This window comes from Myotis yumanensis, unplaced genomic scaffold (genome assembly GCF_028538775.1).
Source record: "Myotis yumanensis isolate MYYU_CA2020_CCGP unplaced genomic scaffold, mMyoYum1.0.hap1 SCAF_3, whole genome shotgun sequence".
Classification (NCBI taxonomy): Eukaryota; Metazoa; Chordata; class Mammalia; order Chiroptera; family Vespertilionidae; genus Myotis; species Myotis yumanensis.
In genome coordinates this window covers 117,722,669-117,737,405 of record NW_027223754.1, presented here as the reverse complement: position 1 = coordinate 117,737,405, position 14,737 = coordinate 117,722,669, and the positions used below count along the sequence as shown (strand labels likewise).

The 14,737-nt window shown below is 35.2% G+C and overlaps 1 protein-coding gene across 2 annotated transcripts in view; it reads left to right on the top strand.

Annotated features, from left to right (window-relative positions):
• The window catches only part of ATP8A2 (ATPase phospholipid transporting 8A2), a 692,529-nt gene that overhangs the window by 202,744 nt on the left and 475,048 nt on the right, over window positions 1–14,737 (top strand). For both annotated transcript variants that reach the window (XM_070409448.1, XM_070409449.1), the window contains exons 13-16: window positions 679–756; window positions 5,081–5,169; window positions 7,758–7,802; window positions 10,319–10,394. In XM_070409448.1, coding sequence (XP_070265549.1) covers window positions 679–756; window positions 5,081–5,169; window positions 7,758–7,802; window positions 10,319–10,394 — 288 coding nt within the window. The remainder of the gene's footprint in view (window positions 1–678; window positions 757–5,080; window positions 5,170–7,757; window positions 7,803–10,318; window positions 10,395–14,737) is intronic.

The window sequence follows — 14,737 nt, the reverse complement described above, 5'->3', positions numbered from 1 at the left end:
CCCAGACCAGGGCCAGGGGTTGAACCTGCAACTGAGATACATTGCCCTTGCCCAGAATCTAACCTGGGACCCTTCAGTCCAGGGCCGACATGGGCTGACTCTCTATCCACTAAGCCAAACCAGCGAGGGCAGAAGTGGAATTTTTAAGGAACTGTCATTGTCATTAAGCTCTTGACTTCAGCAGCCTGTATATGCAGCTCAGGTGCTTTCATGGACATTTAAAAAATTTTCATTATTATTTTTTAAATTTTATTAAATTTACTGGAGTGACATTGGTTAATAAAATTATATAGGTTTCAAGTGTACAGTTCTATAACACATCATCTGTGTATTGCATTGTGTACCTACCATTCAAAGTCAAGTCTCCTGTCACCAGATATTTGAAAAGAGTAGAGGGGGTTGTGTACATTTTTATTTGATCCTCATAATAATCCTGTAAATTGGGTATTAGCTGAGCTTAGAATATGAGTTAGTCTAGGTCATGAAATGCTCATCTTGAAACCAAATCTTCTGTATATAAATACCATGTTTTCTCCTGGTATCACAGTGCTTCTCTATAATAATTGCCACGGTATTTTTTACCCAAAATTAAAAATTAGCACTTATAGTATCTATTTTTAATCTAAATGAAGGATTAATGTTATACATTTTCTGAAGGGCCACTCTTCTCTCTCTCAGGACACAGATATGTATTATATTGAAAATGACACTCCTGCTATGGCCAGGACGTCAAACCTTAATGAAGAGCTCGGTCAGGTGAGAACCTCTTTGGGAACTTTGGTATTGGTGACATGAGTATGAGGGGAGACTAGTGTTAGAAGAACCATGGAGAGATTTTTGCAAAATTACTTCTATATGAATGTGGGTTTGATGTCTGAAGAGCTATTTAGTGTTAATCAGTTTTGAATTGCATTTTTAGGCTTGCATAGATCTTATCGCTTAGGAGGTACCTGCAAAAAATTTAGTACAAAAATACAGCACAGTATTCTTTTGGACTATTAAAATTGTTAGGAGCAAATGGTAGAGAGAACAATGGTTAAGATTCTCAGATATTGTTTAACCCTACAAAGCATGTAGGTTTTTGAAGGACAAGTATCTGTTAAATCTCTTACATGTTCCGGATTTTGTTTCTGAAATATTCCAGGGCGCCATTGCCTTTTCCACCATCCCCCTGAACCCCAATTACTTTACTGAGTTGTGCTTTGCATTATGTTTTCCTCTTATGTTGAAATTACTACAAGCTACTACCTCTTTTGAATGCATTGCAATTAAAGATTTTAATTTCACTTTATACATCTTATTGAAACCTCCCAACTGCCCTATAAGTTGGTTGCTATATATATCAGACTAAATTTACCTTCTGTTTGAATTTTTTCCCCAGTTTTCCAGATAGTTAGTTCATCTCTTTTCTATGTCCCCATAACAATGTTCCCAAACATAAATACAATAAAATAAGAGACATGATAGTGACGCATTGTCTGTTTTCCTCTTGAAACTTTCAAGCCCATTATGGGGTATGGATGTGCCTGAGACAAAGTCTTTGGTTATTTTGCACAGTGCTCAGTATATCATTGTTCTCAGGTGCCATTGAACTGGACCTGAAGGATTGAACATGCTCAAGAAGCACTAGTATGAGATTATTCATCCTTAGTGGGTGCCTGGGGAAGTAATTTTATTTTATTTTTCAATTACAGTTGACATTTAATATTATATTAATTTCTGGTGTACAACATAGTGACTAGATATTTATATAACTTACAAAGTGATCAACCTGCTTAGTCTAGTATTCATCTGACACTAACCATGGTTATAATATTATTCACTATACATCCCCATGACTGTTTTATAACTGTCAATTAGTACTTCTTAATTCCTTCACCTTTTTCACCCATCCACCCACCCACCTCCCATCTGGCAACCATCAATTTGTTCTCTGTATGTATGAGTTTGTTTCTGTTTCGTTTGTTCGTTTATTTTTTAGATTCCACATGTAAGTGAAATCATATGGTGTTTGTTTTTCTTTCTCTGTCTGACTAATTTCACTTAGCATAATAGCCTCTAGGTCCGTCCATGCTGTCACAAATAGCAAGATAAATTATAAGATATTATTTTTTATGGCTGAATAATATTCCAATGTATATATGTACCACTTCTTTTATTTTATAAAAGGAAATTTATTTAAAATATATACCTTTCTCTAGGTACAAGTCTTTAAGTCAGATTACTATATTTCATTTGTTTTATTACTATAGTACTCAGATATAGTTGTGTTATACATATTAATTAGATTCATGAATAGATTCATCACTAATTAAAATGTCTGCATATGAAGGTAACATATCTCTATATTTTATATTACCTTACATTCAGATAAAATCAGATTTTCTTAAAATAATTTTTAAAAATAATTTGATTACTTTGTTCTAGCCTCAGGAATTAAATTATGATCAGTCTTTAAATGCCTGGCCTTCTTTTTTTCCCTTTATTGATGAAGGTATTGCATATGTGTCCTTATCCTCCCTTTGCGCCCCCCCCCCCCCCCCCCCACTATGTACCAATTCTTTATCCATTTGTCTATTGATGGACACTTAGGTTGCTTCCATATCTTGGCTATTGTAAATAATGCTGCATGAACATTGGGGTGCAGATATGTTTTTGAGTTAGTTTTGGATTTTTTCAGATAAATACCCAAGTGGAATTGCATGGTGAAGTAGTTTTGTGTTGGAACTTATAAGTTAAAATTCAGTAGGCAGAGTGATAGCAAATCTTGATAATTTCTTATTATAAATTTTTCATTTTTTAATATTTTAATTTAATCTTTAAAAACAAGGCAGAAACACTTTATTAGAAGACTGATTCTACTGGAATTTTTATACCTTGACTTACTGCATATAAAATTTATATAAAAACTTATTTATAAAGTATTAATTACCTATAGTATACTAATTTTCTATTTCTATGTAATTTTATATTTCTTTAGGAGCATTAATCATCTTTCTTAAAAAATGTTTCTTTACTTAAATGCCTTTTAATTGCTTTAAAAATAACAATATTGTATAATTAAGAAAAAGTACAGAGTACAATTCATGTTATTAATCCTCTTTTATAAAACAGAAACACATGGCTTCCCTTTGGGGTCCCTGGAGTACATCCAGCATCCAGCAACAGTTATGAACACTCTTTAGAAAACACATAAGGGCCCTGGCGGGGTAGCTCAGTTGGTTGAGCATTGTCCTGATATGCCAGGGTTGTGGGTTCTATCCCTGGTCAGGGCATATACAAGAAACAACCAATGTGTACATAAATAATTGGAACAACAAATCTCTCCCTCCCCCCACCTCACTTCTCCCCCCGCCTCCCTAAACATTAATTTAAAAAAAGGAAAACCACTGAGAAACTGGAGACAATTCTGTTAGTTACTCCCCCCTCACCAATCCATAATATAATGTCCCAGAATATTACCCATAGAATGATGTTACATATCTTCTGGCCAAATACTTTTTTTCATAGATGTGGAAACTGAGCCGAAGAAGGATGAGGTGACTTTTTCAAGAGTCCACCAACTAATTATTATTCAGAACCTGAACTATCTCCTTCTGAATTCTTTTCTCTCTTCTCTGGGAGGACATAGTTCTCACAGCACATGTACATTGGGAGTTCACCTCTTTTTATGCACTTATGTGATAATGGTTGGCTTGTTGGCCTCCTCCAGAAGTTTCTTTTTACCTTTGTATATTGAGAGTTTAATGCATTAAATCTCTAAAATTTCATATCTTGGAAAGTTATGTAATCTATAGCAGTTCCATGCTGCCTTCATGTAATCTTAATGGTGACAGTGACTGAGAAGCGTGATGTTTGTTCTGTGCTGCTCAGGATATGCCTTCTTAACCCAGCTAGGAGACGGAGTTTTAAAAAGAGATATTTCAAGGTTGCCAAAGTCTGAGCTTCTTGTCTTGACATATTGGACATTAGGAGAGGATACTGTATGAGATCATGTGAATATCTTGAAAAATGACATGTGTCTTTGAGATGCCTCGTGGCAGAACTTAAATGCTTATAGATTTCCTAGAGGCCCGGTGCACGAAATTCGTGCAGGGGTGGGTGTCCCTCAGCCTGGCCTGCACCGTCTCCAATCTGGGACCTCTGGCTCCTAACCACTCACCTGCTTGCCTGCCTGATCGCCCCTAACCCCTCTGCCTGCCTGCCTGATGCCCCTAACTGCTCTCCTGCCTGCCTGATCACCCCTAACTACTCTACCTGCTTGCCTGATTGCCCCTAACTTCTCTGCCTGATCACCCCTAACCTCTGCCTTCCTGCCTGATCACCCATAACCACTCTGCCTGCCTGCCTGATCACCACTAACTGCCTCTGCCTGCCTTCCAGATCACCCCTGACCACTTGCCTACCTACCTGATCACCCCTAACTGCTTGCTGGGGGGCAGGGCCAGCCCTGCGAGGGGCCATCTGCCTACCTGATTGCCCCTAACCACTGGTCGGCCTGCCTCATCACCCCTAACAACTCTGTCTGCCTGCCTGATCACCCCTAACCACTTGCTTGGGGATAGGGCCAGCCCAGTGAGGGGCCGTGTGCCTACCTGATCACCCCTAACCGCTGGCCTGCCTACCTGATCGCCCCTAACCACTCTGCCTGCCTGCCTGATCACCCCTAACTGCTTGCTGGGGGACGGGGTCAGCCCGACAAGGGGCCGTGGTGGTTCTGATCTAATGGTCGTTATGGTCGTGACGCTGTTATGGTCTCTGGCTTATTATTATATAGGATAATGGCTCCAGGGCTGTTACTGAGTCTCCTTTGTGCATTTCCACACAATTAGACTCTATAAGTAGCTATTGAAAAACGTTTTTAAGTGGTCTAAGCATTAAAATATATTAATAAAATAATATTTAATTATAATTGTTATATATAATATCTATGCAATTCTAAAATATATTTTGCTTGATTGAAGGAAATTTACCTTTGAAAATTTATACAGATTTTGAAAAACATAAAGACTTTATTTGTTGGTTTTTGCATCTTATTATATTATTGATGTATGTATGTTTCTCTTATTCTTTGATTTAGGTTAAATACCTGTTTTCTGACAAAACTGGAACTCTTACATGCAATATTATGAACTTCAAGAAATGCAGCATTGCTGGAGTAACCTATGGGTAAGTGTGTTTATTACTTACTGAAAAATTGATTTGTTTTCTCCCAACAAAATAAGTTTATTTTTATCTGCTTAGTCAAATACTTTGACTTTCTGAGAGTTTGAAAAGATATGTATAAGCTTTTAGTGCCAAACCCAAAAAATCCTTCCCAAGATCAATGTCAAGGAACTAAGGTTACCACTTATTTTTTTTTCTAGGAGTTTTATAGTTAGAGTATTATGTTCAAGTCTTTAATCCATTAATTTTTGTGTATGGTGTAAGATAGAAGATCCAGTTTTATTATTTTGCATGTGGCTCTCAAGTTTACCAAAATCACTTATTGAAGAGACTGCTCTTTCCCTATTGTTTATTTTTGGCTCCTTTGTAATAAATTAGTTAACCATAAATGTGTGGGTGTATTTCTGGGCTTTGGCAATTTGGTTATTTTGTAGTTGCATACATATTAGGATTGTTTGTTCTATTTCTATGAAAAATACCATTGACATTTTGGTAGAGATTGTATTGAATCTGTAGATTTCTTCAGGTAATATGGACATTTTAATAATATACATTCTTTTTATCCATAAGCACGAACTATCTTTCTATTTATTTGTGCCTTCTTCAGTTTCTTTCATTAATATATTATAGTTTTAGGTATTTTTTGATACAATTGTAAATGTGATGCTTTCTTTTAAAAAAATTTTAAATACTCACCCAAGGATATGTTTTAAAAAATGATTTTGGAGAGAGGGGAATGGAGAGAGAAAGAGAAAACCATGGATGTGAGAGAGAAACTTCTACTGTTTGCCTCCCATATGCACCCTGACCCACGGATCAAACCTTCAATGTAAGTATGTGCCCTGGCCAGGAATCGAACCCACAACTTTTTGGTGTACAGGATGAAGCCCCAACTAACTGAGCCACACCAGCCAGGGAGTGATGTTTTCTTAATATATTTTTCTGATAGTTCATTATTAATGTATATAAATGCAACAGATTTTTGTGTTTGATTTGTGTCCTGCAACTTTACTAATTTTGATTATTAGTTCTCATAGTGTTTTTGGTGGAGTCTTTAGGGTATTCAGTTCTTATGATGTCATCTGCAAATAGAGTTTTACTTCTTCTTTCTCATTTGGATGCCTTTTATTTCTTTTTCTTGCCTGTCAATGTTGAATAAAAGTGGTAAGAATGGACATCCTGACTTGTTCCTGCTCTTAGGAAAAAAGGCTTTCAGTTTTTACTATTGAGTATGATATTAGATATGGACTTAATCACATGTGGCCTTTATTATGTTGAGGTATTTTCCCTCTGCACCCACTTCTTGAGCATTTTTAATCATCAGTGGATATTGAATTTTGTCAAATGTGTTTTCTGCACTTATTGAGATGTTCATATGATTTTTTATCCTTCATTTTTTTTTACTGTAATGTATCCCATTGATCGATTTGCATATGTTGAATCAGCTTCATCCCTGGAATAAAGTTTACTTGATTATGGTGTTTGATCCTTTTAATGTATTATTGAATTTGATTTGTGACTATTTTGTTAAGGATTTTTGTTGAGGATCTATGTTCATTAGGGATAGTGGTCATAATTTTCTTTTCTTGTGGTGTCCTTGTCTGGTTTTGGTTTCTGGGTAATGCTAGCAACAGAAAATGAGTTTGGAAATGTTTTCTTCTTTTATATTTATGGGAGAATTTGAGAATGATTGGTATTAATTTTTCTTTGAGTGTTTGGGAGAATTCACCAGTGAAGCTGTCTGGTCTGGAATTTTCGTTTGTTGGAAGGTTTTTTTTTTTTTTTTTTTTTTAAATTTAATCTCCTTAATAGTAATGGATCTGTTCAGATGTTCTATTTCTTCATGATTCAGTCTTGGTAGATTGTTTTATCCATTTTTTATAGATTATACAATTTGTTGGTGTATAGCTGTACATAGTAGTCTCTTTTGATCCTTTGTGATTGCATGTTATCAATCATAATATCTCTTTCATTTCTAATTTTGAGATCTCCCTTTGTGTGTGTGTGTGTGTGTGTGTGTGAATCTAGTGAAAGATTTGCCCATTCTTTTAATTGAACCAGCTCTTAGTTTTATTGATCTTTTCTTTTGTCTTTTTAGTCTTTCATTTATTTCTTCCCTGGTCTTTATTATTTCTTCTACTAACTTTGGGGTTTATTTGTTCTTTTTCTAGTTCTTTGATGACTAAAGTTAGGTTGTTTAAAAGTTTTCTTATTTCTTGATGTGTGGCCATTTATCCCCATGAATTTTCCTCTTAGAACCACTTTTGGCTGCATACCATAAGTTTTGACATGTTTTCATATTATTTTGTCTCAAGGTATTTTTAATTTTTTTCTATTAATTTCGTTTTGAACCTTTGGTTATTCAGAAGTATGTTGTTTTATCTTCTCATATTTCTGATTTTCCAGTTTTCTTCTTGTAATTGAGTTCTCTGTTAAAAATGCTTGATATGATTTCAGTCTTAAATTTATTAAGACTTGTTTTGTGGCCTAATATATGATCTGTTTTGGAGAATGTTCTATGTGAAAATGCCTGTCGTTTGCTCATAGTTTGGTGATCACTCTGTTTTTTTTTTTTTTTCTCTCTCTGGAAGTCATTTTCCAGAACTGATAAGAGAGCAATCTTCAGATGATTTCTGGTAAGTATATTCTAGCATGTCTTGATCCTTTAGTGGGAAATGTTATGGAACAATTCTATATTTTCATGTCTTACCTGAATAGTTAGTAATTAAAAGTTGCATGTTTGTTATTTCAAGAGAAAATCAGAATAAAATTTAATTGTGAATATGATTTTCAAAGTCCAGTGATACTACTAGGCTTTAACAAAAAATAGTGAACCCTTGGTCCAATACTTCCCACTCACTTTCCACCTCTTAGGATAATGTCTTCAAGGTTGTAGTATACATGTTATATAGCAGGTATTAGAATTTTATTCCTTTTAAAGGCTGAATAATATTTCTTTGCATGTATATACCATATTTTGTTTATCCATTTATCTGTTGATGGGCATTTGGGGTATTTTCACCTTTTGGCTGATGTTAATAATGCTGTTATGAACATTGGTACACAGTGGATCTCTGCTTTCAATTATTTTGGGTATGTACATAAAAGTGGGATTGCTGGGTCATGTGCTTATTCTATATTAAACTTTTTGAGGAACCATCAAACTGTGTTTTATAGTAGCTCTTCCATTTTACACTCCTGCCAGTAATGCACAATTTTTCTACATCTTTGAACCACTTGCTAATGAATGAAACAATTAAAAAAACATTCCAATGAATATAAAGTAGTATCTCTTTTTTGTTTCCCTTGGACTAGTGATGTTGTCTGCTCATGTTTTAAGATTTATATACTAACAAAACTGATCAGTAGGGCTGTGTGTATATGTGTGGGGAGGCGGGAGCAGTGTGGTTGATGACTAACTAGCTTCCCTGTGGGATGACCAGTCAGGACCTATTATTTTCTTGGAGGATCCCTGGTTGTCAGTGTGTGGGTCTTTCTTATGAGCTGAACAGTCTTCTTCTCATGAGAAGAAGACTTTCGTTTTTGCCAAGGGCTGTAAATGTGGCTGCAGTTGTTATGGAGCTGAGTGGAAGCAGAGGGTTGGTGGTTGTATCTTTCAGTGTATGTCGGATTTCACTTGAGACTCCTGTTTTGAGAGGATGCCCTACCCTACTTGTCTGTGTGTCCAGTGTCCCTGGGTCCAGGGCTACTGTTAATTTTTTTTAAGATTCTTTATTGTTTAGCATTACATATAGTATTACATATGTCAATTTTTTTTAAGATTCTTTATTGTTTAGCATTACATATAGTATTACATATGTCTCCTTTTTCCCCCATTGACCTCTCTCTGGCCACCCCCAAACACCAGCATATGCCCTCATCCCTTAGTGTCTGTGTCCATTGGTTATGCTTATATGCATGCATGTAAGTCCTTTGGTTAATCTCTTACACCCCCCACCCCTCCCTTCCCTCTGAAGTTTGATGGTCTGTTCGATGTTTCTCTGTCTCTGGATCTATTTTTGTTATTCATTACATTCCACAAATGAGTGAGATCATGTGATATTTATCTTTCTCCAACTGACTTATTTCACTTAGCATAATGCTCTCCAGGTCTATCCATGCTGTTGCAAATGGTAAGAATTCTTTCTTGTTTACAGCAGCATAGTATTCCATTGTGTAGATGTACCACAGGTTTTTAATCCACTCATCTGCTGATGGGCACTTAGTCTGTTTCCAAAACTTAGCTATTGTAAATTTTGCTGCTATGAACATAGGGTGCATATATGTTCAGGGCTACTCTAATTTAACCTCTCCAAAGGATAAACCTCCCATTTATTTCTAGATGCAGAAGGTTTAGCTTGCCTGACTACATGGGCTGTGGGAGAGTTCTTGGAGGATGAACCTTGCTTAGGTGGATTTGGAACCTGCTCTGTTTCCACCTTCCCTTTATCTATCTCATAGGGACCTCTTGCTGCCGTTTCCTCAGCTTTCACACAGTTTTGCTGGGGGCATCAGCTTGCATTTTAGGTGCTTCCCTTTGCAGGCTATTGGTTTCTGTTTTCTCTGCAGTATTAAACTCTGATACAGAGTTCAGACTGACATCAACTGTGCTGTTGTCTCTTCTTCCATTGTCTTTGTCTTGAAGGAGTGGAGATGCATGAATATAATTGGCATATCACATCTGTTTCAGTGGACTAGGACACAGCCATAATATTAGGTTTCTTTTCTCATAATCATCTGCCTCCTTCTTTTTCCTATATCCGAGCCCTTGCCATAAGTGGTTGCATAGATACAATGCAATAATTCCTCCATTTTTCCTAGGTTGAGCAGGCAGTTCTTACAAGTTTTTCTTAGAAGAAGTTATACAGAGACCAACTAAAATGACAGTCAGATGTTGATTTTTGTCCCGTTTCTTCTCCTTGTAACTATGTTGCTGTTTATAAAATGTTATAAAAAATGTAAAGTATTTTATAGTATTAAAAATTTCCTGTTGAGGTTTGAAATAATATATAGTATTCTAAATCTTTAAGAGTTTAATATAGATCTGTGGGCTTTTTAGGTGTGGTTCTTCTTGAAGACAGAGTCTTACTGTCTTTGAATTATCTTAAAGGAACTTTTGACCTGAATAAATATTTTCTATTCTCTTTCACAGCCGGATGTCTTGTCCGCCTAGTGAGTCATGTGACTTTGATGATCCCAGGCTCTTAAAGAACATGGAGGACCACCATGTAAGGACATCATTTTGCGCTTGAGACATAAAATACCTTATGATGTACCTTTATTTATGTATATGGGTAGTATCTTGAAAGTTGCAATTTGGAGCATGGGGAAGAGATGCAGCCTCACTTTTATGATGCTAGTACTTCAGGGAAGTAATCTAGAACAAATGCTTTCTGGTTAGCACTTTTTATAAGTTAATGTAAACCTGACTGAAATAAGTGGTGAAGTTATAAAGCAGCACAACATTAAGACAAGTTTTACCATAGAATTCTCTAACATTTCATATTTCTGTTGCTTTATTTCTTTATTATCATTTCTATAGTACTATTTCTTCACAGTTATGAATCTATGAGGTTATGTATTTTGAAAAGTAATTGCAATATCCTTTGACTAGGATAATTTAAGAAACAAAAGTAAGATATAATAACATGTAGCAGTTATAGGATTCTACTCGGTGCCAAACATTTGATATGTATTTCCTATACCACTTGAGTCGCCCCAGAGATGTAATAAGAAGTTGTATAGAAAGATTGACTTGGCCAAGATTACCCAGCAAACAATGTAGAAATGAGACTTCTATTTTAAGTTTGTTTGAATCTTAATTATGACATCACATTATCTTAACTATTTAACAAACCATAATTAACTGCAGTATCACATACATTTGTTTTTAAAGGACACTCTGAAAAATAACAACTTTGAAAAGTATTCAATAATCAAAGTATTTCATAACCAGCTTGGTCTGTGTAAATTAGACCTAATATTATTAATTTTTTTCTGAATAAAATTTTAGTTTTCAAATTAGGTAAACTTGAGCAAAATCAAAATTTTAACTTTCCAAAATTTTATTAAGAGATAAGTATATTTAAAGCTTTCTCTGATATTTTCAGCAAGGAAATTTCCTTTTCTCTATTGCAGTTAGTGCCTATTGGTTAAAGCTAAAACCTTTCCTAGCAGTGGTTCTCAAATATGAGTGTATAAGACACCTACATCCATGGGCTGGGATGCAGATATTCTGCCTCAGCCCCTGGTGATGCTATTGAAGTGGTCCCAGACTACACAGAGGACACTGCTGAGGTCCATGCTTCATGCCACAGTCATTGATGTGGCCATTTCTTGGATTTTAAAAAAAATTTTATTGTTGAAAGTGTTACATATTCCCCCCCTCCCATTTTCCCCCATTGACTTCTTCTAACCCACCTCCACCCCCTGCCCCAGACCTTCATCACTCTATTGTCTGTGTCCATGGGTTATGCATATATGCATACAAATTCTTTGGTTGATCTCTTCCCACCCACCCATCCTTCCCCTCAGTTCCTTTGACATTCCACAGTCTATTCCATTGTTCGATATCTCTGGATTTATTTTGTTCAACAGCTTATTATGTTCTTTAAATTGCACATATGAATGAGATCATGTGATACTTGTCTTTCTCTGACTGGCTTATTTCACTTAGCATAATACTCTCTAGGTCCCTCCATGCTGTCTCAAAGGGTAAGAGATCCTTCTTTTTTACAGCTGCATAGTATTCTGTGGTGTAAATGTACCACAGCTTTTATATCCACTCATCTACTGATGAGCAGTTGGGCTTTTTCCAGATCTTAGCTATTGTAAATTGTGCTGCTATGAGCATAGGGGTTCAGACATTCTTTGTGATTGGTGTTTTGGGTTTCTTTGGATATATTCCTAGAAGTGGGGTCACAGGGTCAAATGGCAGTACTCTATGTAATTTTTTTTTAGGAAACTCAATGCTGTTTTCCATAATGGCTACACCAGTCTGCATTCCCTTTTCTCTAGGGTTCCCTTTTCTCTACATCCTCTCTATATTATTTGTTAATTTGTTGATGGTAGCCATTCTGACAGGTATGAGGTGGTACCTCATTGTCCTTTTAATTTGCATCTATCTGATGATCAGTGACTGGGCATTTTTTAAAATATCTCTTGGCCATCTGTATGTCTGCTTTGGAGAAGTATCTATTTAGGAACTTTGCCCATTTTTTAATTGGATCACTTGTCTTTTGTTAAGTTATATGAGTTTTTTTTTTATATATTTTTAAAATTAACCCTTTATTAGATGTATCATTGTCAAATATGTTCTCCCATACAGTGGGCGCCCTTTTCATTTTTGTTGATGGTTTCTTTTGCTGTTCAGAAGCTTTTTATTTTGATGTAGTCCCATTTGTTTATTTTCTCCTTAGTTTCCCTTGCCCTAGGAGATGTATCCGTAAACATAGTGCTAGGGAAGATGTCTGAAATTTTGCTGCCTATGATTTCTTCCAAGATTTTTATGGTTTCATGACCTACATTTAAGCCTTTTATCCACTTTGAGTTTATTTTTGTGTATGTTGCAAGTTGGTGGTCTAGTTTCATTTTTTGCATGTATCTGTCCAATTTCCTCCAACACCATTTATTAAAGAGACTGTATTTACTCCATTGTATGCTCTTGCCTCCTTTATCAAATGTTAATTGAGTGTAATGTCTTGGGTTGATCTCTGGGGTGTCTGTTCTATTTCATATTGATCTATATGCCTGTTCTTGTGTCAGTACCAGGCTGTTTTGATTACAGTGGCTTTGTAGTATAACTTGATCTGGTATTGTGATTCCCTCAACTTTGTTCTTCTTTATCAAGATTTCTGCAGCTATTCCAGGTCTTTTTGAGTTCCATATAAATTTTTGGAGTATTTGTTCTAGGTCTGTGAAATATGCCATTGGTATTTTAATAGGGATTGCATTGAATCTATAGATTGCTTTAGGTACTATGAACATTTTAATGATGTTAAGTCTACAAATCCATGAACATAGCATATTCTTCTACTTGTTTATATCTTCTACCTCTTTTTAAAAGGTCCTTAGTTTTTGGAGTACCAATAAACTTATTGGCTACGTTTATTTCTAGGTAATTTTTTGTTGTTGTTGCAAAAGTAAATGGGATTGTTTGCTTAGTTTCTCCTTCTGAAAATTCATTATTGGTGTGTAAAAATGCCATGGAATTCTGGGTGTTAATTTTGTATCCTGCTGCATTGCCAAATTTATTTATTAAATCTAATAGTGGTTTTTTTGGCAGAGTCTTTAGGGTTTTCTATGTACAAAATTATGTCATCTGTGAATAATGAGAGTTTTACTTCTTCCCTTCCAATTTGGATGCCTTTTATTTCTTCTTCTTGTCTGATCACTGTGGCTAAGACTTCCAGCACTATGTTGAAAAAGAGTGGTAAAAGCAGACATCCCTGTCTTATTCTTGTTCTTAGGGGAAATGGTTTTAGTTTTTGCCCATTAAGTATGACGTTGGCTGTTGATTTGTCATATATGGCTTTATTATGTTGAGATATGATTCTTCTAGTCCCACTTTGCTGAGAAGTTTTATCAAAAATGGGTGTTGGATTTTATTGAATGCTTTTTCTGTGTCTATTGATATGATCATGTAATTTCTGTCTTTTAGTATGTTTATGTGATGTATCACATTTATTGATTTGCAAATATTGTACCAGCCTTGCATCCGTGGAATAAATCCTAGTTGGTCATGGTGTATGATCTTTTTAATATATTGCTGGATAAGATTTGCTAATATTTTGTTGAGGATTTTAGCATCTATGTTCATCAGGGATATTGGCCTGTAATTCTCTTTCTTTGTAGTGTCTTTGTCTGGTTTTGGAATTAGGATAATGTTGCCCTCATAAAAACAACTTGGAAATGTTTCTTCCTTTTGGATTTCTTGGAATAGTCTGAGGAGGATAGGTGTTAATTGTTTTTTGAACGTTTGTTAAAACTCCCCTGCAAAGCTGTAGGGACCAGGGTTTTTGTTTATTGTGAGTTAGTTAGTTAGTTTGTTTATTTATTTATTTATTTATTTATTTATTATTGCTTCAATTTCATCAGTTGTTGTTGGCCTATTCAGGTTTCTGATTCTTCCTGATTTCGTTTTGGAAGATAGATTTTTTTTTAGGAATTTGTCCATTTCACCCAGGTTGTCCAGTTTGTTGGCATATAGTTATTCATAGTATTTTCTTATAATCCGTTGTATTTCTCTGGTGTCAGTTACTTTACCACTTTTGTTTCTGATTTTATTTATTTGGGTCCTCTCTCTTTGTTTCTTACTGAGTCTGGCTAATGGTTCATCAATCTTGTTTATATTTTCAAAGAACCAACTCTTAGTTTCATTGGTTTATTTATTATTATTATTATTATTAATATTATTATTTTAGCCTCCATGTCATTTATTTCTGCTCTAATCTTTATTATTTCCTTCCCTCTACTTATTCTGGGCTTTTCTTGTTATTCTCTTTCTAATTCTTTAAGTTGTAGGGTTAAATAGTTTATTATTAAATTTTTCTTGTTATTTTGAGTTAGGCCT